We start from the raw sequence: 24098 nt of genomic DNA on the forward strand, positions 1-24098 counted from the left end.
ATAAAGAAATTTGAGCTTAGTAAAAAGGACTTTACAATGTATCCTTTTAATGTTAGGGTGAATCCATGCACTTTAATTTTGTCATTGGATTTGTAATGTGTATTTATTTTGTTCATGTTCAATAGTAAAATATTCAACGTGCAAAGATTTACTCTAAGAAAAGGGTGCATTGTGGAATTTTGTAGAAAAATGATATTCAAAAGATTGAGTTTATTGGTATTAAACTTTTATTTGTTTTGCCTAACTAAAATCAAGTTATTCATATCAAAACAAAAGCCATTAATTTATGAGAGACTTTTTCGGCCTGATGTCAACAAGTGACACAGATAAAAGATAAATTAAAGTAACTTGTTTATAAAAATGATTAATGTTTCTTTAGTATTCAAATGTCCAAAATTCATAAACCATAACAAAGGAACTTTTGCCGTTCAACCACATCATTTTTAATGATTAATTTGGTGGTTCAGTTAATTATTTTCTACATAACATTTTAAGAATAAGATCATTCCAAACTACTATGTTTGTATTCATATAATTAACGACCGACACAACACCGGTAGGTAAATTTACTCAAAAAGTTTAAGTGTTGAAAATTCCTTGAGAACACAAAACTATATAGCTTTTCTGTCTTTTCAAATGTTACTTTTTTTTGCTAACGTTTGATCCATTTGTTCGGTTATTTTATTAGTTAAACTGTGCTAGTCTGTTCATAAGGGAGAATTTAAATAAAGTAGGATGGTTGATGCTTAAAGTAGCTTCACTTTAATGATGTAACCAAATTGTAAACCTTGTTGATCATTAATTAGTAATAATCAGTTTTCAATTGCTATAAACAATACAAGCATAGCAGCATGATATATTTTGAAATTGAACTATAATGCATAATTCTTTATTTCTTGCTCTAAATGACATTGACAAGGACAATACAATGGCTATTATTGCAAAACAATGCTTTGGAGAGTGTCACATTTCCTTTCAAATCAAATAAAGAGAAAATAGCTTCTGACCGACTTCTGTGGGAACTCACTCACAAATTTGTTAATTCATTTTCATATCTTTTTCATGGTTACAACTTTCCATGATAAGGACAGAAGAGAAGTGAATTAATCTCACATGGATGTTTTCACTCGTGAACAAGCAGCAAAAGTCTATTCACCTTGTGCTCCCTTTTTTTGTTTTTTATTATTCAATGAACTCTTGAATGTATATAAAAACTCACTAAAATATGTTAAAATATATTATATTCTAACGTAAAAATTATAATTTGCAACTTTTAAATGTTTTTATATGAGTGAATTTAACCATAATTCGAAGACACCATAAGCAAACAAAATATAATGGGAAACCAAACCATTCGTGTGAGTTGCATGATCGATTATGGTGAATTTAGGACATATCCATAAAAGTTTCTCTCTTTGTGTGATAATTATGTCATTATCATAAGAATTAGGTGAGATGATCTATGATATTGTTATAAGACTCCTGTTTCTTATAAATACTTAATTAATGAATCAAATAAGAAATCTCTACTTCTATTTCCAGCTCTCATGGCCACTTAAATTCAAGTGATTACTTGAAAGGCTTCAGTTCGTTTATTGTTTTATATGTTTGGTGGATTTTTTATTTTTTATTTTTTATTTTTCAAAATTCCTTGTAGACCCTTTTATCAATTCAATGTGCATCATCATTTTTTGGTATATCATTATTAATTCACATAAAACAGCCTCTAAATTATTATATGGGACATAATAGATAGAGAGAAAGAGAGATTAGTATGTCATGTTATTATTAAAGTGTACCTTAAAATGGATTGGGAAGAAATTAAAGACAAACTTAGTGTCATTTCTTATTCCTAACTTGAAAAAGTAGAGAAAGGGCACAGTAGCTGATGAAATTATACTGGACCCTACCATGTTAGAGGCACATGCAAGTTTCGGTTTGGCCTTCTCTCAAATCTTAATCCATGTCCTTTCTTTTTACTATTATTTTTCTTCTCTTTAAGATTTTATGAACCAATCAATCATACATACAATACTCTCACTAGTATGTACATGAACTTAGAAGAGAATCCTCCATTGTAATATATTTTTTCCTATCAAAAAATCCAATTTTTGTCACATCCCCGAAGGAATATGCCCCCTTTGTAGGTTGGGATCTTCTTAGACACCTTCCCTAAGGATTACATAGGCATAACCATATCTAATTTAAAAGGCATGAAGCTTAATAAAAAGTTAAAACATTAAACATTTCATCCCCTAACAACATATATATATGAAATGAATCTTCCATGATGCAAAGCCATTCTTAGTCCTTTTGTAAGGTAGATATGGACAATTTTTGTACATGAGGAGCAAGGGAAAATGACAACCCCCCCCCCCACCCCCAAAAAAAAGACCCTTTCTTAAAAAATTGAACAAAAATGAAAACAAAAAAAAAATGAAGTAGGATAGGAATTGTAGGAACGTAACAAGTGATGAAAGTGCAAGGTCTATTATTTAATTAAAACAGAAACTCAATAAGAGACACCAGATTTGTTTTGTTTCTGTTGTTGGTTTAGGGATCAATGAAAGTTCCCTTCACAAGGGATTGTCCCAAATTCGGTCCCATTGTTATGGCAAAGGGCCTTGTAGATGACTTTGTGTGGTAGGTTTTTGGTCTAGGACAGCTGAATTATAGATAGAACACATATATGGAACCAACCTGAGCCCGTGTTAGGGTATGGATTCGTACAATGAGCAAACTCTAAATTTGTTCATCTTTTTTAACCTTGGAGATCTTGTAGATCTGATGAAATGTAGCAAAAATATATGGGTCATAGTCATGCAATATCCAAGGTTTGCATCATTTATGTCCACAAAATTAACCTAGCTATTCACAACAGTCTCACTAAGCATATGTGCAATGTTTTGTGGTGGAGTTTTCTCCCATGATTGCTAATTGGAGTTCAATTTTAGGAAAGAAATTTAACTAATAAAAAAATTTAGGAAATCAGAACAGTAAAAAACATCAATTAATTTGTAGTTATACTAATTTATGTTAACATTGGGTCTATTTTGTTAGAGAAAATATCATTATTATTTTCATATGTATTTTTAGAAAAAAAAAAAAGTGATTCTTTTTGTGATCATTAGTTAAAAAAAAAAAACTTTTAAAAAAAATCATACAATTTTAACATCGTATTTGCACATGGATTTGACAATCGTGCTGGGCTCAGAACTCATCATCTTACTTTCACTAAACACTAAGCAACGTGATATAATCAAAATACCACTGTGCCCACGAAGTGAAAACCAACAATTATGATCAAATAATGAAAATCACGCAGACGTAAGGTGATGAATTTGTGCGTAGTATTTAACCAGATTTAGATCGTTGAGAACACTACTCAAACGTTAATATGGGTTTCCTCGGATGTCAGATACAAGACTTTCCACCAAACTGAGGCATATCTAGTAACCAGTTGGGGAACATGCAACACTGCAACTGACTATTGATCTTTTACACCTAATCAAACATGCAAGAACCATAGTTCGTTCCACAAGAAGTAATTCTCCCGTCTGTTCCATGTTAAAATTAGTTAAGTTTTGTTATATCATTTTACATACTCTGAATATTTTTTTCTTATGAAAATAAATAATAAATACATGATTTACTATCTTAAAAATATTAATACTTTCCTCATTTAATAATTAAGAGAATTTATAAATATAAAAAATGAAACAAAATAGAATTATTCAAAAAAAAAAACTACATCATCACTTCAAAACCATATGTCAAGGTAATTTGTGCAGGCATACAAGCAATTTCTAATTACGACCATAGGAAAAAAAATTGTTAAAAAGGATGGAGGAAAACAAAGAAGAATTTTAAAGAAAATGATTGAAAGAAATCTCATGATAAATAATATATTTAATAATTTCATTTTGAGCCCAGTAGCATCAACTGATCTATGTAATCAACGTTAACTAATTAGATACAACTTTTGTTGCTCAAAAAATGAGGAATTTTAGGAACTTGTCTTTTCTCAGACATTGTAAATGTTAAATTTGTTCTTAAAAAGCAAATACAAAGGCTAGGAATAGTAAAAGAGACTAGTCCCTTACAAGCAATTTAATGGAAATTTTTAGATTATGTACACATGATAATATAGAAATGAAAAAAAAAATGGTCAGACATAAATTTATCGGGCCAAAAATGCAACACGGTCCTTCTGTACTGCCTGCGTTAGGTTGATATCAAAGAGCTCGCAACGAATAGGCATCTCCATCTCATAGAAAGGATTCTTCAAAACATAGTCCGTATACAATTCATAGACAAATTTCAATAAACTTTCCATGTGCTGTGCTCCAGGCTCACATACCACAAAAAATTTTGTCCCTGTGCGGGAGAAAATTCATTTTCAAATCATCAATATCAGAAGAAGTAACTAAGGGGGAGAAAAACATTAGATTGTACATGATCATGTTGCCACACACTTAACAGAATATCAAACTGACTAACAATGGAAAGATGGACCCATTAAACTGACGAGTCTGCAATGAATATGCAAAGGTAACGCATGGAAACACTCAAACAGCAGCCCAAACATCTAGATTCCAGAACATTTTCAACTCTCAAGAATTTAAGTTCATTGATCCAAAAGAACAAAAGGGGGCATAAAAGAAAATGATATCACATACGAGCAATAGGTGTCATTATCTGAAAAATTACTGCATAGAAAATTATTATAACTACTAGTAAGAAAAAATAATAATAATAATAATAATATTCAAATACAAACAACAGTGCAAGTGTGCATATTAAGTGGGATTACATAGAAGGTCTTCCATTTACTACCTTCCACGATGTATAGTTATATACTGGGTCACATAAACAGTAAGTAGCATTGCTTGCAACGATGACCCAGCCTTCGTTCCAACCTAATCATTCTGAAGTTCTATTCTAAATTCTAAGTCATAATCAGGCAAGTCAAAAATAATTTATTTCTAAATTTGCAGTATATACAACTGCCAAAATATTAGCTGGGCTTCACCAAACAATGAGGTTTAGGTGTTTCGCCTATCAAGACCTTTAAGATAGAACCATGATTCTACAAGTAAAATCTCAAAGCAATCAAGTTCATGTTTTTAATAAGCACCTTAAAGTAATACTTATGTTACCAATAACTATCTAGAGCTTCTGATATACTTTAACCATCTTTAATTGAAACATGATCATACTAAAGCTACCTGCAAGCTTCTGATATGCATGTGTGCATGAAAAACAAAAGCCGGTGCCAGATATTACAAATAACGATGAGGTTGCCAGATATTACCAATATAAATTGGATGCTAAACATTCATTTTATTCATCAAGTACATTACAAAGCTAAGAAGATAATGAGGTAAAGAATAATGTTATAAAATACCTGTCAGTGATTGAAAGCAATGAAGATCAAATGTATCCGCTTGGAGAAGTTCAATTCCTGAACAACCAGAAACAGGTGATAACTGCTGAGAGATAGCATGCATTGAGTGCCATAAACTTGCCACCCGCAAGCTGTCATTGGTATCCATTCGTCCAGCAGACCCATAATCCTAAATGTCAAGAGAATTAAAATAATTCTAATGGATTCCATTTTAAAAGAAAAACTTCACTGCAACTATAACTCAAATATGGAAAATGATTTCTCAAACACCACATGTATATACTGAGGAACCAGTGGGATGAAATACAAAAGTAAACTTAGCAGCTGAAGCTCAGTCTAGAAGGTGAATCAAAATATGATACCTACAATGCAAGATTCTTAGCTCATCAACCAGAAAGAATGATACAAAAACAACAACAACAATGCTTTCTGCCACCAATTTCAAGGGGATATAAAATTTCTTAGGAACCCAACAGAAGTTTGCATTAGCGAGCAACAGAAAGAGAATTAAAACAAGCATACCTTATAATAGATCAATCCACCAGACTTATTGATGATGTAAAGACTATAAATCGCTGCCATTCGAGAATCTGAAATAGAAGGGAGGATAGAGTTTAACGGGCAGTGTTCAAAGATAAACTCTTGTAGTTACCACATTAACAATATCTCAGATTTCCAGTGAAATTAACAGCCAACAAACATCATTGGGAAGACCAAATGAAGATAATCATGAAAATAAACTATTTAAAAAACAAATCAAGATCCAAAAGTTCCTGAAGAACAATCAAAGAGATAATTAACATCACAACAATTACAACATAAGCCCAAAAAATAAGAACCCCAATCTACGACTTGTTTTGACAGAAAAACGACATTTGATTGGAGAAAAGAAAAGGGGGGAAGCATACAAAATGATGTATGTAAGAACTACAAGTAATCATACATCATACACCAAATCTGTCACACATTCCCTTCCCTTATAATTTTTTGTCTACTTTCTTATGGGGATCAAACAGATGAAAAATCAAGTTGAATCAAGGCGCTAACTTTAGCAGCTTAATTACATAATTCCATACTTAGATTTGTCAAGAAAACCTAACTCCAGTAACCAACCATATTTAGAACTCCTATATGAACTAGTAAGGAACTCAACTGCGAGAGGAATCAAAGAAACCCAGCAATTAGGCAAATCGAAGCTTGCATTAAAGGGGCAATTGGTCTAAGACCTAAAACTAGGTTATAATTTTCAAATAAATAAAAAAATCACACTCTTCGATCTATGCAGCAAGATCACAAAAGTGAATTTGGCAAAGGAACCTGAGATCGATGAACGTGACGCGATTTGTGAACGGATCGGAGTCTGAATCTGAAGTCACTCGCAACGGAATTTTCAGCTACGGCTATGAATATGAATATGATTACCACTCTCAGTCACTGACAACGCAGCCACAAAACAACGTAATAATGTGTTTCTTTTTTATTTATTTACATCATTGTCACGTCGCATTTTAAATAACTCTTTTATAATATATTAAAATTTACATTTAAATAGATATCATTTTACAGTCATTTGTATATTAAATTTTTATTTCTAAATTTTTTATATTATTGGTATAAAATATCTTATTGCGAACTCGCAGAGAATTTGCCTTTGATAAAAAAGAAAATTCAAAAGGTGGCATGAATCCAAATCGCTATAGGTTCCTTTATTTTTTTTGTCATTATTTAATTACTTACTCATTATTGGTCCTTGAAATGTTAAATTATTTTTATTTATACAGTGAATTATTTCGAGTAAAGTTGAGTAAAAACTGTATATAAGAAAAGCTAATCAAGCCATATTATGAATATTTTCAACTTAAACACGATTACCTTACAAAAAATACATGATATAAAAATTGAAAACTAATTTCCTTCAGCATATTGGTTCTCTTCCTAGCATTACATTTAATTTTTATCTCATTATCTTCTCTCCATTTCTTGTTGAAATCTGAAAAGTGGCAGCCAAACATAGTTTGACTCATCGTGTTTACAATGTTCACAATATTCAAAAGTAACATCAAACTAAATATAAAAACACGCATACACCACTCCGCAAGTGATCAAATATACAATGTACAACCTTTTTAGTCAAATGGACTATAATAGCTCATTAATCAAATGAATGACTCAAATAAATGTAATTTACATTTAAAAAATATCTGTGATTGCAGGTAACACATTTTCAGTATTTCCCCTGCAGTAAAAACCATTAATTGATAAATGATGGCTCTCTCTGGTTCTAGAAGCCTTTACTTCAACACTTCAACACTTCAACATACCACATCATCAAAGTTAAAAACTTGGGCAAAACTTGGATTGCATCTTAAAAGCTGCTGGATCTGTGATGACCTGCACAGATTCCGGTAGCGATTTGTCCTCTTTCAAATCTGTGTTGCAACCCCATAACCGAACTAGTAGCCGCCGGCACTTGGGAGATGACTGTTTAAGATAAGTCTTGTACCAGTCAACAACATCATGCTTGCTTATGTTCCCCAATTCTTCTGCTTCCTTCTTTGACAAATCAAAGATATACCTGAAAACCATAATATTTTATAATCATATAAATTATCATTGTAGCCACAAAATGTGGCTAGTAATGACATTTCTTTAGACTAGCTAACACTCTTCAGCCATCCTTAAACTTCTATTATGACTAAGCAGAAATTGTTTCAAAATAAAAGGAAAGATTCAGAAATAACAAGAAATAACAAAATGTTTAAATAAAACATATCTAGCAGCTGAGTCATGTAGGATCTTTTTTCAATAAAAGTAAGCACCTTTTTTCAACAATCTGGCTCCATATTCTATTGCCTTCATAAGTGAGTGATGGATCTTTCTCCAGCAGCTTTGCCATTAACCCACTTTTATAATTCTCAAACGTATCATCATCAAGCTCTTCCTGCAATCCCAATATATTTCTCCAAAACATGAGTCTTCGTTCAGCAAATACACATTTTCAATAAATATTTTAGACAAGGGAATCCCAAAAAGCTAGTCAGAAACAGGCCCAGTAGCCACAAGGCACTGACTCAAGGATTAAGCACAAAAAGGCCAGTCGTCAAATAGAAAGTACATGCAATGAAAATAGGAATAAAAGAGCAACCCCATGGATAATTATCGTGGGTCAACAGTGCTGCTATACTGAAGCAGCTAACAGTTATATTCTGCATTTTAAAGCTCTTGCCAAAATAGACTTCTCTGACAACAATAAAATATTCTTGGAATAAATTCTTTTGACATCTTATATCATTTGCGATGTAAACTCTTTTTCATTGAATTTGATACAACTGCTATACGCAGGCACTAAACAGGTAGTAAGATTTCCCATTTTCTGAGATCTGGATGAAAATCAATTCAAATTCGACCTATAACAATATTAATGTCATCATAGGAGGGGGATGAAAGATTTCAGATCTGCATATTACAACTTCACATTTAATTATTTGCATATATTCCCTTCTTTCTCAAAAATAGCAAGGTGGGCTTATAACTTCTAAAGAACCTTAGTCATGTTAGCTTAATTGCAATTCATAGGGAAGCAAATAAGCTAAAAACATGGAGGTTGAATGAATCAGGAACACTTACCAACAATTCTTCCAGGCCACTTATGAAGTTGTCAATTCTACCTTGCAAATAAACTGGGTCATACTCAGATGACTGAACGCAAAAGCAAAACCCAAAGACACGGTATGTTACTCGTGGGCTGCATTCAACAACATAACCAAGCTGCTCTTTTGTCCTGTGTCCAAATACATATTAAGAATTTCAGCCCCAAAACAGACATACAAGAAGGCAGGAGAGACAAAAGAAATATTAAGAATAAGCAATCTCAACCTAAATGAAAAAATCCTGCAAGTAGATGGTTTCATAGAATTTGCAAGTGATTTTCGGTGATACTAAGGTTCTATAACAGATTTCAGAATAGAAAATTCCATGCCAAAACAAGACCACCTTCATTATCAAGTTACCAATAACCTAAACTCTGACCTAGTTTACAATGAAATGAATTTAAGGATAATCAATAACTTTTAGTATCCATGAGTGCAAGTACATTTTGCTTCCTGTGTTGTGTGCACTGACTCACTGAGAAAATAAGTAAGAAATAACAAATACTCATTTTAAAAGATATATTTGGGGCAAATAATGGCAATCATGAGAAAACAGGAGAAGAGAGAATCCATCCTCATTAACAAAATATCAGATGTCAAATACAATGAAATTTTAGCAACTGATTGTCACCTCAGCTGATTAAAAAGTGGCTCCTCCACAATTTCATCAAAGAGATCAATCAAAGCTTTCAATTTAATTGACTCCATACCACAATCTTGCTCAATTTGAAAATAAAGCTGCATCAATAGCAAAACCAAAGTAAGCAGGAGAAATTTTTCAGAGATTATAGAAAGCAAATTAACTAACTATGGAAGACATTAGTGAAATTCAAACAAAAACCAATCAAACTGAAATTACCTACCTCAACTACAGAATTTTTTTCCAGCTTATTCTTCACACCAACATCTCTAACTAAATTGGAACTGGAAGGGAGGCAAATAACACGCTCAGCATGCCTCAACTCAATAGGAAGTGGATTTACTGGAAAATTCATCTTAAATATATTTGATATGCTAATTGCTTCTTCTTCTGACAGATTTCCATGGCATAGACCTTCAACGTATAGCTAATATAAAAGAATAAATCAACAATGTCAGAATAAAAAATAAAGACAAAACCAAACAAATCAAATAAAAGGTAATAATAAACCTAAGTTGACTTATCCATGTTCATCATGAACTTGTGTTTACAAATCAACTAACTCAAAACCAATAAATATAGGACAAGTCATCAAGGAGTAGTTATTTTATTGCAGTTGTTAGCATAATCACCCTACAACTTAGGACTAGAATATGCACAAGTGTCAAATATGGAGCTATTTGGACAGCACAAGGAATAAAGTTACAAGCATCAAACACAATAACAAATGCTCACCCATGTGTGCACCTTGGGAGTTGGCACAACACACATTCAGGTGTCTGTTGCTCACCAACAATATTGACAATAACATCTATGTTTTACTCCTGAAGCCATCATAATTGAAAGACAAAAACAAAACTGCAAATAATAGAAAATACTAATATTAAATATTTCATACCAACCTGAGAGAGAAGCTCAGGAATAAATGCCTTCAGATCTTCAAGAAACAAATCATTTAGATAATGCAGCTTCTCATCAACGTCATAGAAGCTCTTACACAAAACTTGCAATCTCAAATATGTTGAATGGCTTAGAGGCTTCATGTTGGTATTCTTTAAAGTTCTTTTCATGTCTTCTTTTATTACCTGTTCAGATAATCATTGGTCCACGATAGCAAAGAGAGAATACAGAAAAATTAAGGCGGGGAAAAGGAAAACAAGGTTAACATGAAAAAAAAAAAAATTCAAATAAATATGTCACATACCTTAAACCGATCTTCAGTTGGCATGAAAGATCTAGATACTGAAAAGAATTTAGATAAGAGAACAGGAAGCTTCTCATTGAAGCCATAGACCTTCAGCTCAAGCATGTCACCAAAATAAGAGACAGAAGTTTCCAACTTGGCAATACTAGCCTGCATCCATAGAGAGAGAGACTCATACACAATGATATCTAAAAAAAATATGGTTGGGGTGTGAATAGCAATAATGAGTGCCAATAACCCAACCCTAAGGCAACTGTTCCCTATTGATTTATATGGTATACACATACTTTATTTTATAAATATTAGAGAAGTGTTTTAATAATCCCTTAGTATTTAGCTTTCTACTCTGTACTTAATTAAGTATTAGCATTATTATAGTAATTAAATCAAAGAGAAACACAATTCTCGTCAAACTACTTAAGAGACAAGGCACCTTCAAATGACAGGTATTAGCATAAAAGGTATTTAATGAGGTCAATTTGACAGACTTTTTTCCTATGAGTGATATCACAGGCCAGTTTCCTGTGGCAATATACTTAAAAAGAAAAACTAAAAAGCAATTTTCTTTCAATTTGAAGAGAATAAAAGTCAACTCTAAAAAGCTATATATAGACATTCTTCTGGACTCATTTTTCTACAAATATTAACGAATGAGAGCATTTTTATGATTGATAATAGGCAAACTATTGGTTACCTGATTCTAAGATTAGTTTGAGAAGAGCTCCAAAATCAATCGAAATGTATATTTAATTCAAGGTGCGGAATCTCTTAAAAAATGAGAATTTTTTAAGTTGCAGTTATTTTCTTTATTATACAATATACATCGTTCAAAGAAAAAGTGTTTAAAAGCACAAGTTGTTTTTTTGTTTCTGTGCTCTATTTTCTTCTTTCTTGTTGTAGGAGAATTTTCCATCCTCCTTTATTGTCATGTTTGGTTTATTAACAAGGTAGATGATTAACCTGATATGTGATTTCATTCAACTCATCTTTAAGAAGGTGAATGAACAATTCAGACAATACACAACTCTTCACGTTATCATATCCCCCCTTCAAGTTAATTCGAAAATATGTATTGGCACGAGGAACTTTGAAAGTGCTATCTGGCTTGTACCAGAATTTTATCAATGCTTCATCAACTATACATCTAGGAGAAGTTGAATTTGCAAAATCATCAACACATGTGTCACCAGCACGTATAGAAAAGTCACTTGGAATAAACTCATTCTTGGAAGGAAGATGCAGTGAAGCATCGATTTCTGGAGGATTTCTCCATAACTCCATCAAATTTTGAGCAATATCTTCTTCAACATAACGTGAGCCAAACCAAGGTTCATACAGGAAATCTGAAAAAAACATCAAGTGGTTCAATTTGTTAGTGAAAATATAACTTCCAGAATAATTTTGAACACTGTTGTTTTGGTTATTATTTTCCAACACTTCAACATAACAGGTACAATCAGCAGAAACAAATAAATCATGGAAAAGACAAGGAAAAAAGCTATGATTACAATATCATTATTGAATAAGGATCACTAAAGTGTATAATGATAGCCAGTAGCTTAGACCTTTGCCAGTCATTCAATGATATAGGCAACGGAAAAAGGCCAACAAGCAATTGCCAGTTCTACAAAGGGAGAGAAAAGAATGCACCTTCTGACTTGGGGAACAACTTCGAAACAACATCTACCCTCATGTTTTCAGGAATGAAGAAACCAAGAACTTGTTTTATCAACTGTTCATCCCATGTCTTGTACACATAGTCACCATAAATGACATGCTCCGGTGGATAGAAGTGCATATTTTCTGCAAAAAACGATAAAGCAATAAGATCAATAAATTTGTAAAAGATTTCTAAATAGCAATACCCACATAGGAAACAACCACAGACATGAAGGAACCAAACCACTCTTTCATGTAATTGGGTTGAGGGCATAACAAATAGATCTTCAACTTTAGCTCTTATCACTAAATAACAAGATTCCTTTCATCTCTATGTTTGCTTTGCTTCATGTACAACTGATTATCAAATATTATAGATCAATTGAGTGCTTCAAATTAACTCCTACGTTTATAAGAACATAGTTTCTATCATTTTACAACAATGATCCTACATAAATTAACGTTATAATCCTTTCAAATATGCACAGTGATTTGAATATGTTCTTGTACCAAAACTGCATCATTTCAAACACCAAGATTTTCAAATGACACTAACATTAGAGGGCATCTCCCCTCCATTATATTAAACAAACTAATACTCAAATCCAAATAAAATAAATAAATAAAAGGTTCAACTCTATATTAACAAGGAAACAACATCAAGGAAATAAAGTAGAAACCTGCAAGCTCAGCAGCATAATCATCTTGAGGCTGCTCTTCTGCAAATCTGAAATCCATGTTTCCAATATTCTGGAGTTCCTTAAATATCCATTCTTGTGGAGAATCTTGACGCAACAACTTAAGGTATTGATACACAAAGCCAATGATTTCAAAGATCTGGGAAGTGGGAAAAAATATCATCCATATTGAAGTAAAATAATAATGTTGAAACTTGAAAGTATATATTGGTCAAAAATATTAAGTTTGCCACCAAATGCCCATTAATGCTTCAATCAACCTCACATTAATAATTAATCATGAAAATTTTAAATCATTAAAACTCCAAATAATAATGAAGTTGAAACTGAAGTTAACCTTATCAGATGAATATGTATGTACATGCCTTCAGTCCTTGACAAGTGATGGCTCACAAGAAACAAAATTTACTCTAATTATTCCATCTAAAGGGCTTATAAAAGTGGAGAAAATGACGTTACCTTTTCTACACCAGAGTCAGTGAGGTGTATGGACATGACGAAGATATAAGCTATAGTCGAACGATAAATTCCTTCTTCCCCAACACCTGCAGATAGAGACGTAGCCCACCCTCTAGCCTTGAGAAAGGAGAGCAAGCTTCCCCTGCCCTCTGAAGGATTAATGAAAACCACACCATAAAACTTTCAATCTTAGAAATTTAGATTTAAATGAAAATTAGTACTTTCATCAATAACATGTCATTAACTAGAAATGAGAATATTCCAGTGCAGAAAACAATGTTTCAGAAGTTTATCAAGCATTTTCAGTTGGGACTAAATTCAAAATAAAATTTTAGGAGAGTAGGGGGGGAGCATGTTTATGTTAATCATGAAACAAAGACTAGGTTGCTTGATATTATTATCAAAATAGATGAAAACTGGCAGTTTCTGTTCAAGAAACTTCCTGACAATCTTTGAAAAATTACAGGAAAGAAGGAAGAGAAGATGTACTATGACAACTGACATCCAAGTGTACCTCTGTAATTTGCAACAGAGATATATACAATACGATGCATAAAAAATGCATGATAATATATATACATGAAAATATACATTCATAAGTTCATAACTTTTTAGGATTTATCCATAATGAGATATCTTACCATGCCCGAGGAGATGAGCTAAATAATCCTCTGGTTTCTTTAAATACTCTTGGTGTAAACAGGGAAGTGTCCATGATAAGTCGAGAATATGAACATCTTTGACAGCTTCGAGCCGATAAACTTTACCAGCGTTCCAGATAGGACCTTCCACTGTGAACACTGGGTTTGCTTGAGGACCTTTTTCAACAACACCAAACAGTTCCACAACCCAACTCTCAAGCACATCCAGAGACTCTGTATTATTTATAAGCATATTACTCATACCACCATATATCAGTTTTAATCCTATTCTTGAGACAACTAGAGCACAGTTGGAATCAATCGTTTGTTTCAAATGGCATATTAACCAAACTATTTGCATAACATTGTCTAAATATTCATATGATGGTAGCCATTTTACAGGTGCAATTATTCAATTTCAAAAAAAAAAATTAAAAAAAAAAAAATCTTATCAACATTAACAAGATGCAACTTATCTCTTTTCTTATTCTTTTAACTAGAAAGATACACTTAACAGTGCATCAATCTTATTAGACAAGAAACTCAATTCCTTTTTCATTAGAATTTAGCAAACTGTTCACTTTCAGCAACAATTTGCATAAAGTTTCATCCAAGAAAAAAAATTATAAAAAGACCACAACTAACAAAAGGAACCCATATAAGCTAAAAATTTGGGGGCATCCCCATATAAATTGAACAAAAAATTTGGGATTACTATGTGAAATTCTTTCACCATTTTGCCTCTATGAACAAGGACACAAAGTAAAGCATGGGTTCAGGGCCAGCAATTGCTTCTTAAGCTTTGTAGATTTTTCCAGGTATTATGGACAAAAATTCTTAAGGATCATAATCCTTTAGAGAAAAGAGTTTCCATTTTTTTATCTTGTTTTACCATGCTGCACTGCATAGTGAAACATAAAAAAAATGACACAACTACTCTGAGTTCCTCAACTTTTTTCTCCTCAAGCTATATACAATATTTGTTAATTCACTCCTCTTGTCAATTAGCTGAGACACAAAACCATATAGAATGACCTTTTTTAACAGCCTGACTTTTAGTTATGATCTCTCATCTACAACAGATTTCAACACAACTTACGATGGAACAGAGGTAAACTTTGAACATATAAATCTATCTTAACTCTTAAGAGTGGTATAATGAGTTCTCAACTTCCATTAAATCAAGAAGAGTGATGCAAACATGAATCCCATGTTAGACTTACTTGCAAAACACTAGGCTACTTATTGTTTAGAACTAAATATGGCTATAATAAACTTGGTAAATTTCTTGTTTCTAAATGGAATAACCATATGCCAGATAGTGAAATAGAACTTCACCTCCACCAATAACAACAAGCCTCATCAATCCTCCATGGTAATAATCCTTGCATAATTTCAATATTTGCTCCCGTAAATTAATGCCCTTCTCCATTGCATCAACCAAGCTCTTCTTATTACCTTCATATATATGAAAAAGAAATAAAATATCATTTCAAGAATACAGAATAAGCAGAAAAAATAATTGACCAACAAACGGATGAATAACAACACAACTTACCCCAAAAGAATCTATTTAAAGGATGATTAAGTGTGGCAGTATGGCACTGAATTTGCTGAAGACGGCATGCGTCACTTTGTAAAACCTGGTTAAATTCTACGTTCAGTGTTGTACACCATTATGGTATACAATTGTAAACCACAAAAAACACATTTCATCAGCAAACTAGAAGATAAGCAAGTTGCAGCTCTTTCTAAAGTTTTTCTTTTTCAATAAAAGGTAAAAGAGGAAATCTGCAAAATTGGACTAAAATGAGACTACCTGAATCTACTGCAAGTACTTCTCGCTCCATTGCCTCCATTTTTACAAGTGGTGAGATGAAGAACTGAGAAAATCTGATAAGGAAAGAAACTAATAAAAAAGTTCAACAGAAATCTAGCAAATCAAGGTGAACTGAAACCCCCAATGTTTTTAATTAACACATTAGAAAAAATGAAATGTAACCAACAACAAATTTTGATAACTAAAATATTAACAACAGATAATTTGCTAATAAATGATTAACCAACAGACATTGAGTTGACTAAAATAATTAATATGTAGAATCAAACTAATTGTGTTTTATGCTTTACAAGACATATGACCAGTAATCTAATAAACATTATAAAAGATTAAAAAGAATCATCCTTTCTACTTCTATATACAGGAGTGGCTAAAGTTCTTTCCACAAACTGCATTTCCAACACTTGCATCATCAGTGTATACTATACACTACACAGATTTACAAGTCATTAGTAACCAGAGACGCAACTAACAAAATTAGATGCAATTTAGAGGCAAAAATAGAAAACAGAACCGATCTGCAAAAAGTAATGTGTAAAATCATATTATAGACAGAAATCGTCCTGTTAATACGATGTATAGCAGAATTTACCTTCTCAAGGAACCCTTCAGAAACTCTCGCTTCACTTCAAAATGATAACAAGTATATTCAGTTTCTGTGTACGCATTTGATGAGCCACCATGCTTGGACAAATAGCTATCATACTAAAAAATAGAGTCAGAGTGTCAACTCCTATGCCAAAACCTATATTATGGTTCTCACATATATTAGGAGCACATATAACCACAAGAAAAGTGAGAATTTACGGCATACATACAAAGAAATTAGTCAAATTAATCATAATTAATTTTAAGCTTCTACAAAGAATCAGAGGGGGGATCAGGTGGGATAAGACCACAATAATAAATGACATCTGACTTGACACATATAAGCAACAGAAGGATCACTTAGATTACAATAATAATAATAATAATTAATAACAGTAACAATGCAAGGACTTCACATAAATATATCATTAGAAAGACCCTCCAGGGGTCATGCGGCATTCAGTGAAGGAATGTGAATATAGCTAACAACTATAAAATCCTACATTAACATGAACTATGTGAATCAAAGACTTCACATAGTGAAAACTTTCTTGACTGAAGACGGGTAAATTGTAATATTCCTAAATTTGAATTTAGGCACACATGTGATGAAGGAAAAGGCAATAAGAGATGTACTCATGCAAATCAGTATCAACTGTTTATTGTCTTAAAGTACTATTATTTCATGGCAGCAGATCTTCAGGTTCAGGTTTTATCTCTTTTACACCATTCTTCAAAACCAAAACCAGCATATTTCATATAAATCATTAACTCGATACTTGATCAATTTTCAAATGGGCACAAATAAATAAGCAATACATGACATGACATAGCCAAACAGACCTCATTTTCATCCGGAAATTCTTCACTCCCCATGAAGAGCATGTGTTCTGCAAATCAATACATAGAAATTTTAATTTTTATCAAAGACATTTACAAACCACAAAATGTCATCCAGGGATTAACCAAACCAAAAAAAAATTGCTAAAATGAAATAAACATTAAATATCCAAACCTAAAAAATGTTCTAGTCCTTGCGCTTCATAAGGGTCAGAGAAGCTGCCAATTCCCACACACATGGCTGCAGCAGCCTGCAAACAACAAAAACACAAACTCATTCACATTCCAAAAAAAAGCAACGTCACATTACACATAACACAATAGTTCTACTTCTCCAATCTCCGTTCATATCACCACATTTTCATATAAAATGCAGATCCTACCAACCTCCCTAACACTACACCCACCATTTCTCATCAATACCAAAACGACCAACCCACGAAGCGACCATAGTGGAACCTTAAAAACTGAACCTAAAATCGAAATGGGCATTCATCAAAGAGACAGAAAAATGAAGAAAATGCATAAAAATCGAACCTTTTTGCTCTGAGCAGCAGCTCCTTTAACCTGCTCTCTTCCTTCCACTTCACTTTGAACTCCATCATCATCCCCTTCCTCTTCATATTCATCTTCTTCATCATCATCATCATCTTCTTCTTCTTCCTCTTCTTCATCACCATCATCATCATCATCTTCTACTTCATCGTCGTTTTGAACGTGTTTTGGAGGTCCTTCAGGGTAAATCTCGGGATCGTGAACGAGCAACGCTTGAAGACCATTCTGGAGGTGAATGAGACGGTATAAACGACGGTCGTTAGGGGACTTGAGAACGACGTCGTCAGAGGAGAAAGAAGGCTTCATTCCCATAGCCATAGGATTGTGGTGGGAATGAAGCGAGCGTGATGTGGCAGCAAAGAATCTGTGATTTGAAAGTGTGAAGTGACAAAATTGATTCTTTTCTGAAGCAAAGGAAATTGAACTGATAATAAGGGCACACCTCTCCTTTGATGAGGAAAGGGTACTCCATAACTCAAACCGGTTCCAAATCAATTAATATCTTTTTATTAAAAATATTTTTTTGTATTTTATAATTATAAAATTAAGTTCAAATAATTTTTAAACAAAGTTATTGTTAAAAAATTATTTGTCATATATGCATAAATAATTATTTAAACAAATTTATAAATTTTTATTTTTTAATTATTAATATATATTAAAGTAAAATATTTATGCATTGCAGAAGCTACTACTAGTTAATTATTAAAATTATAATATTAATTAAAACGATAATTAAACTTATACCCAATATATACGTTGAGACATAATTAGATTTGTTAACACCAAATATTAAATTTGCACCATTTAATAACTTTTTAAAAAATAATAACATTTTATGATAATAAAAAATAACATTACCCTAACATTTGTACAAGTCACAATTTACATTTCTTATTATAATTAATACCTTTATTTATTTGCCTTAAAATTGAAAAGTTAAATTGTATGTTATGGTTGTCCAACTTCTTCATCTTCTTGGTTGTGGGGTGGGGCTATTGCAAGGTTGTTCTTCAAGTTCACTTGCCTGAAAAGCATCATTAGTCGTTTCTATAACACTTTTCTTCTAAATAAAACTGTGAATGATTGATTAAAGTATTGGTACCCACAAAATAAGAGAATGATCACTAAAATTGCTAGTCAAATATGTATGGGTTAGATACTATACAGGGTCTTTCCTAAGATTAGTTAGTTTAATTTATAAAATTATAAAAAAATAATTCTTAAAATTTTCAAATAATAGTTATTTTACTCTTCCATATTAGTACACAATGGTCATTTTGATTTTAAAAATTATAAAAAAAAATAAAAGACATATTTTGAGATTTTTCAAAAAAAAATATATTTAATTTTTTTCTAAATAAATCCCTTAGAATCCTTTGCTTAGAAAAAAAAAAAAAAAAAAAAAACAATTCATGACAACTTGAAGTTGGTAATCACCCTTTGAATCTCAAATATGGAGATGTATGGCTAAGTATTAGAGTGACTATAACATATAGGTTTAAATGTATTTATTTTTTAAATTATATAAATTTAGGTTTTTATTTTTTATTTAAATATCTTAAATTTTATTTATTTACTTAAAATATTTAAAAATTGAATTGATTAAATTATCTTTTATTCAAAATTAATTAACTAAAATATGAAATTTCATTAAAAAAAACTTAGTTTTTTTCTCTTTAAATTTTATTAATTGCTTTTTTTTTTTTTTTACTTTTAAACTTTTACAATTATTTTATTTTCCGATCTCAGGACAAACCCTCAAGATTTTAGGTAAAATAAATGAGGAAGACTAAATTTTCTCAAATTTAAAAATAGAGAAACTTAAATAGTTCAAAAATATTTAAAAAAACTAAAATCGCTTATAACTCAAATTAAAGAAACTAAAAATGTAACTAAACTTAAACTATAGCAAATGTATTAATCCTATGTAGAGCAGTGAGTTCATCATGAATCCTTTTCATTAGACTTTTTTTTCTTTTTATTTTATGCTATCTTCCTTGCAGAATCATTCACAACGAATGCAAGTTTCTCCTTTCTCATAGTGGTGCAAAGAAAAAATAGAGAATCAAGAAAGAAATTATTTTTTTTTATAGGCAAAACAAATCTTATTAAAAAGAGTTCAAGGGGAACTCAAAACACATATACACAAAAAATTACTTACTCAGAGAAATAAAAAGCAAAAATATACTTATGCAAAATTAAAACAGATGCAATTTCGTGGGTTCAAATACCAATCAGCTAACATAATAGCTTCTCCTTTACTAACAAGTGATAACCATTTCCAGGATCTCAGAATAATAGAATCTAGAACTTCCCTCTCATCCAAAACACCATTAGAAAATATAATTCTATTTCTATGCAACCACAAAGACCACACTGTACTTACCCAAATAATTAATAAGCATATTTCTTCTCTTTTACTACAGCCAACACCAACCCAAGAAAGCAAGTGAGTCGATAAATCTGAAGGCAAAACCAGTGAGAATCCAAGCCAACGCACAGTAAAGTATCAGATTTGAGATGAAACTGAGCACGTTAAAAATAAATGAGTTAGAAGTTCCTACAAAAACAACAAGTTATATCATCAATTTGAACACCACGGTCAATCAATAAACCTTTACAAGGAAGTGCATTCAACAACAATTGCCAAGAAAAAATGAAACACTTAAGAGGGACCTTCCCTCTCCATAGCCTTTGCAAGAAAGAAATTGTTTTAATATTTTATTTTATTTTATTGTGGATTTCCTATTTGAAACTATATATGTTCATCACATAAAAATTATAATATATTACCCTTACAATTTTAAGAATTAATTTGTAAATTTACTAAATTCAATGGTTAGCATTCTATATTGATGGTTTGTTACTCGTGAACGTAAATTAATTTCATAATATATAACATATACGTAACAAAATAAATTCAAAGAGCCAAACCACTTAAAGATATTGACAAACAGTGAGTATCCTATATATTTCACCGATATTTATACATACTCTGTAAATTTTAAAAACATTTAAAGATTAAGACTATTTTTATTGCGACAAAAATATTGATGTTTGAAATTTAAATTACAAAAATAAAAATAGTTTCATTAATGAAATATTAGTTTAGTATGAGTTATAAATAACTCATTATACTTTATGTTAATTGAATATATTTAAGTATTGATTAAAATATTTAAAGAAATAAAAAACCATGTAATTAAATAACTAATTAAAAATATCAATTTAATTACAAAGGCTTAAATATATTTTTAATGTCCATATTTTAATATTTTATAATTTTAGTTTCTTCAAATAAACGTTTTTAGTTTTGGTTCCAATATTTTAGTAAATTATTATTTTTAGTTTTTCTGATTGATATAGTCCAACCAAAAATTAACATTTAGAAATATTTTAGTGGATCAAATTAACAATAAAGACTAAAAATAAAATTTTATAAAAAATAAAAATCAAATAAAAATTTATTTAAACAAAATAAAATAAAAATTTGCTAAAATATGAGAATTGAAAGTATATTTAAGTCTATTATAAAATAAAAAAAGACATATAACTGCATGAGAAAAAAAAATATATGTAAAAAACTATCTCATTTTCAAAATTGATAAAAAAAAATTTAATGTAGGTGTAAATTTTTCATAGGTATAACATTATGCTATAATGGTAGAGACTAGGATGTGATTTTGGGGTTTATTATTTGTTTTGAATATTTTATAGTAATTGTGTGGAGTTTTGTTTTTTATTTGTTTAATTTGTGTGCGTGCAAATTTTTGTGGTAAATTATGACTTGTGTTCTGTTAAAAATGATGGCTATCAATGTTTTTAAGTCTAGGATTTAAAAACATTTAGAAGTTTAAATGTTTGGTATTTAAAGGATTCTTAGTGAATATGGGATGTAAAGTTGCTATGTGGAATGGAGTAAATAGATTTTGAAAATTCATACTGAATTATTTGTGTAAGCTTGCAACACACAAATGATGTGACTCCACAAAGATTTAATGGATGAAATTTTTATTCTAACTAGTTCATGTTATATATATATGATCTTGTGTGTCTACACAAATTTATTAAAATGAACTTTAAAGTGATTTAGTTGTGTTACTATGCAAAAGACCAGTCTAGCCAATAATCATGCTATCAGTTGATAAAAAAATAAAAATAAAAAATCACACACACACAATATAGTTAAAACTTAATTTAGAAATTGTATTTTTAGTTTTAGAACTCAAACTTCTTTAAATTAGGATTGTACAAAGCTACAATTTAGATGAATAAACTCAACTTTTATCAAAATTTTAATGGAGTTTCTTCTCAATTCTTCATTTTTTTTAATTTTTTCTCATATTATGTGAGACTGCTAAACTTTCATACTAGAGAAATTTGAATTGTATTATAATTTTTATATGACTTCATTATTTTTATCTTATTTTAAGTTTATTTTTAATTGAGTGTCTTCTATGCTTAGTGCTTTCTCTTATATTGTCTATTTAAGAGCTGATTTTAGATTCAATTACATAATTAGTAGATTGGTTTTTGAGTTAAAACTTGAAAAAAAAAACTTTAATTGTGAAGATTTTAGGAATCGAGCTTGGTAATTAAGAGATGTCATGTTTCATTTCTTAAAGATTAGAATTTTTGAATTAAATTGAACCTACTTTTATTTAAATTTAATCTTTAATTAAAAGTGATATCTAAGTGTTGAGAGAAAATTAAATTACACAGAAAAAGAGTGAAAATTTTCCAAACCTGATTCTTATTGGCCATTAATTGTTTGTGAACCTTGTGTGAATGATCTCTTCGGATTTTTTGGTACTTTTCTTATTCTTGCTAAATTTCATTCATTCTTTTGGATTAATTTTAAATATGGTAACTTTATGAACATAATTGGTAATTTTAAAAAATCCTCCTTATTAGAACAATATTATTTACATTAATTCTTTATCATTTGAAATGCAAAAAAAAAAAAAAAAATGGTAATCCAAAATTTTGAAAACTTTTTCCTTTATTGTTTTTATATCTACATAATAATATAAAGATTTTAAATTATATCTTTTAAAATAAACAATAAGTCGATTTCTTAAATTATCACTACTAGATATAATGTAATTGCAAATGTTTATTCTTTACCATGATAGATTATGATAAAACGAGGGATATAAAAATATAATAATCAAATCATCACTATATTTCTCAATATAACAGTGTGTGTGTGTATGTTGAATATAAACCACCATACAACAGAAAATGGTTTTATTAACATTTTTTTTCTTTACCAATATTAGAGTGGAGAAATGTGTTTGTGGTTACAAACAAGATTATGTACTTCAAACACTGACTTATAGATTTCTTCTTCTTTTAAAGTAGGAAAATACATCACAATGTTCGCGTACACTAATGAGAAATCAAGATTTTCAAAATCAATGTTAGGTTCATAATAAATTTAAAATTGAATATAATTCATACAAAAAATAGAATAATTTTATCTTGAAATTGTCTAAAACAAACACAATGCATGTTAAACTAAATTGCATAGGAAGAGTTATATTTATTGGATAACTAATTAAATGTCAAAGGCTTCCTTCCAAACACAGATTTATATGTGAAATTTCTCCAAAGTATAGCAATGTATATTACAAAGATTTGGCATATTTAGCTGAGTTCTGTAAACATGTTGATTAGGAATTTATTTTTTCTAACTATCGATTGAGAATAACCCTTCTTATGCACACAAAAAGTATAATAATGTATAAATGCTTTAGGCTTTTTTTTATTCTATTTTGTATTTTAATTCACTGTTGTTTCATAACATTGCATTATTAGTAATAAAATATCCAAATTGATGAAGGGAAGTGTATAAAATACACTAGCGATTACCAACCACACAAATAGAGTCTCTATTATTTCACTGATTACC

The 24098-nt window shown here is 30.5% G+C and overlaps 2 protein-coding genes across 2 annotated transcripts; both read right to left on the bottom strand.

Annotated features, from left to right (window-relative positions):
• Positions 1-4010: 4010 nt before the first annotated feature.
• On the bottom strand, positions 4011-6863 carry LOC113850454 (trafficking protein particle complex subunit 4). The gene is made up of 4 exons (XM_027481008.1): positions 6725-6863; positions 5930-5997; positions 5408-5576; positions 4011-4377 (listed from the first exon to the last, which is right to left on the bottom strand). Exons 2-4 carry the CDS (start codon positions 5987-5989, stop codon positions 4181-4183), a joined length of 426 nt encoding a protein of 141 aa, XP_027336809.1. The 5' UTR covers positions 5990-5997; positions 6725-6863; the 3' UTR covers positions 4011-4180.
• Positions 6864-7324: 461 nt separating this feature from the next.
• On the bottom strand, positions 7325-18626 carry LOC113848997 (nardilysin-like). Its single transcript, XM_027478499.1, has 19 exons — positions 18164-18626; positions 17802-17877; positions 17630-17676; positions 16791-16903; positions 16178-16251; positions 15917-16012; positions 15697-15816; positions 14359-14592; positions 13718-13866; positions 13241-13397; positions 12552-12704; positions 11862-12244; positions 10902-11051; positions 10600-10782; positions 9921-10124; positions 9689-9795; positions 9035-9188; positions 8227-8348; positions 7325-7982 (listed from the first exon to the last, which is right to left on the bottom strand). Exons 1-19 carry the CDS (start codon positions 18497-18499, stop codon positions 7742-7744), a joined length of 3099 nt encoding a protein of 1032 aa, XP_027334300.1. The 5' UTR covers positions 18500-18626; the 3' UTR covers positions 7325-7741.
• Positions 18627-24098: the final 5472 nt, after the last annotated feature.

This window comes from Abrus precatorius, unplaced genomic scaffold (assembly GCF_003935025.1).
Source record: "Abrus precatorius isolate BTA unplaced genomic scaffold, Abrus_2018 Scaffold9, whole genome shotgun sequence".
NCBI lineage: Eukaryota > Viridiplantae > Streptophyta > Magnoliopsida > Fabales > Fabaceae > Abrus > Abrus precatorius.

What these genes read in the sequence shown, in the direction of transcription:
- LOC113850454 (XM_027481008.1), bottom strand. Translation starts at nt 5,989, where the DNA reads ATGGCAGCGATTTATAGTCTTTACATCATCAATAAGTCTGGTGGATTG. An exon ending in GTGGATTGATCTATTATAAG is followed by an intron (nt 5,577 to 5,929) that starts GTATGCTTGTTT and finishes CTTGACATTTAG; the next exon opens with GATTATGGGTCTGCTGGACG. An exon ending in TTGCTTTCAATCACTGACAG is followed by an intron (nt 4,378 to 5,407) that starts GTATTTTATAAC and finishes TCTCCCGCACAG; the next exon opens with GGACAAAATTTTTTGTGGTA.
- LOC113848997 (XM_027478499.1), bottom strand. Translation starts at nt 18,499, where the DNA reads ATGGCTATGGGAATGAAGCCTTCTTTCTCCTCTGACGACGTCGTTCTC. An exon ending in AGCTCATCTCCTCGGGCATG is followed by an intron (nt 13,867 to 14,358) that starts GTAAGATATCTC and finishes TTAATCCTTCAG; the next exon opens with AGGGCAGGGGAAGCTTGCTC. An exon ending in TGAATGAAATCACATATCAG is followed by an intron (nt 11,052 to 11,861) that starts GTTAATCATCTA and finishes CTATGGATGCAG; the next exon opens with GCTAGTATTGCCAAGTTGGA.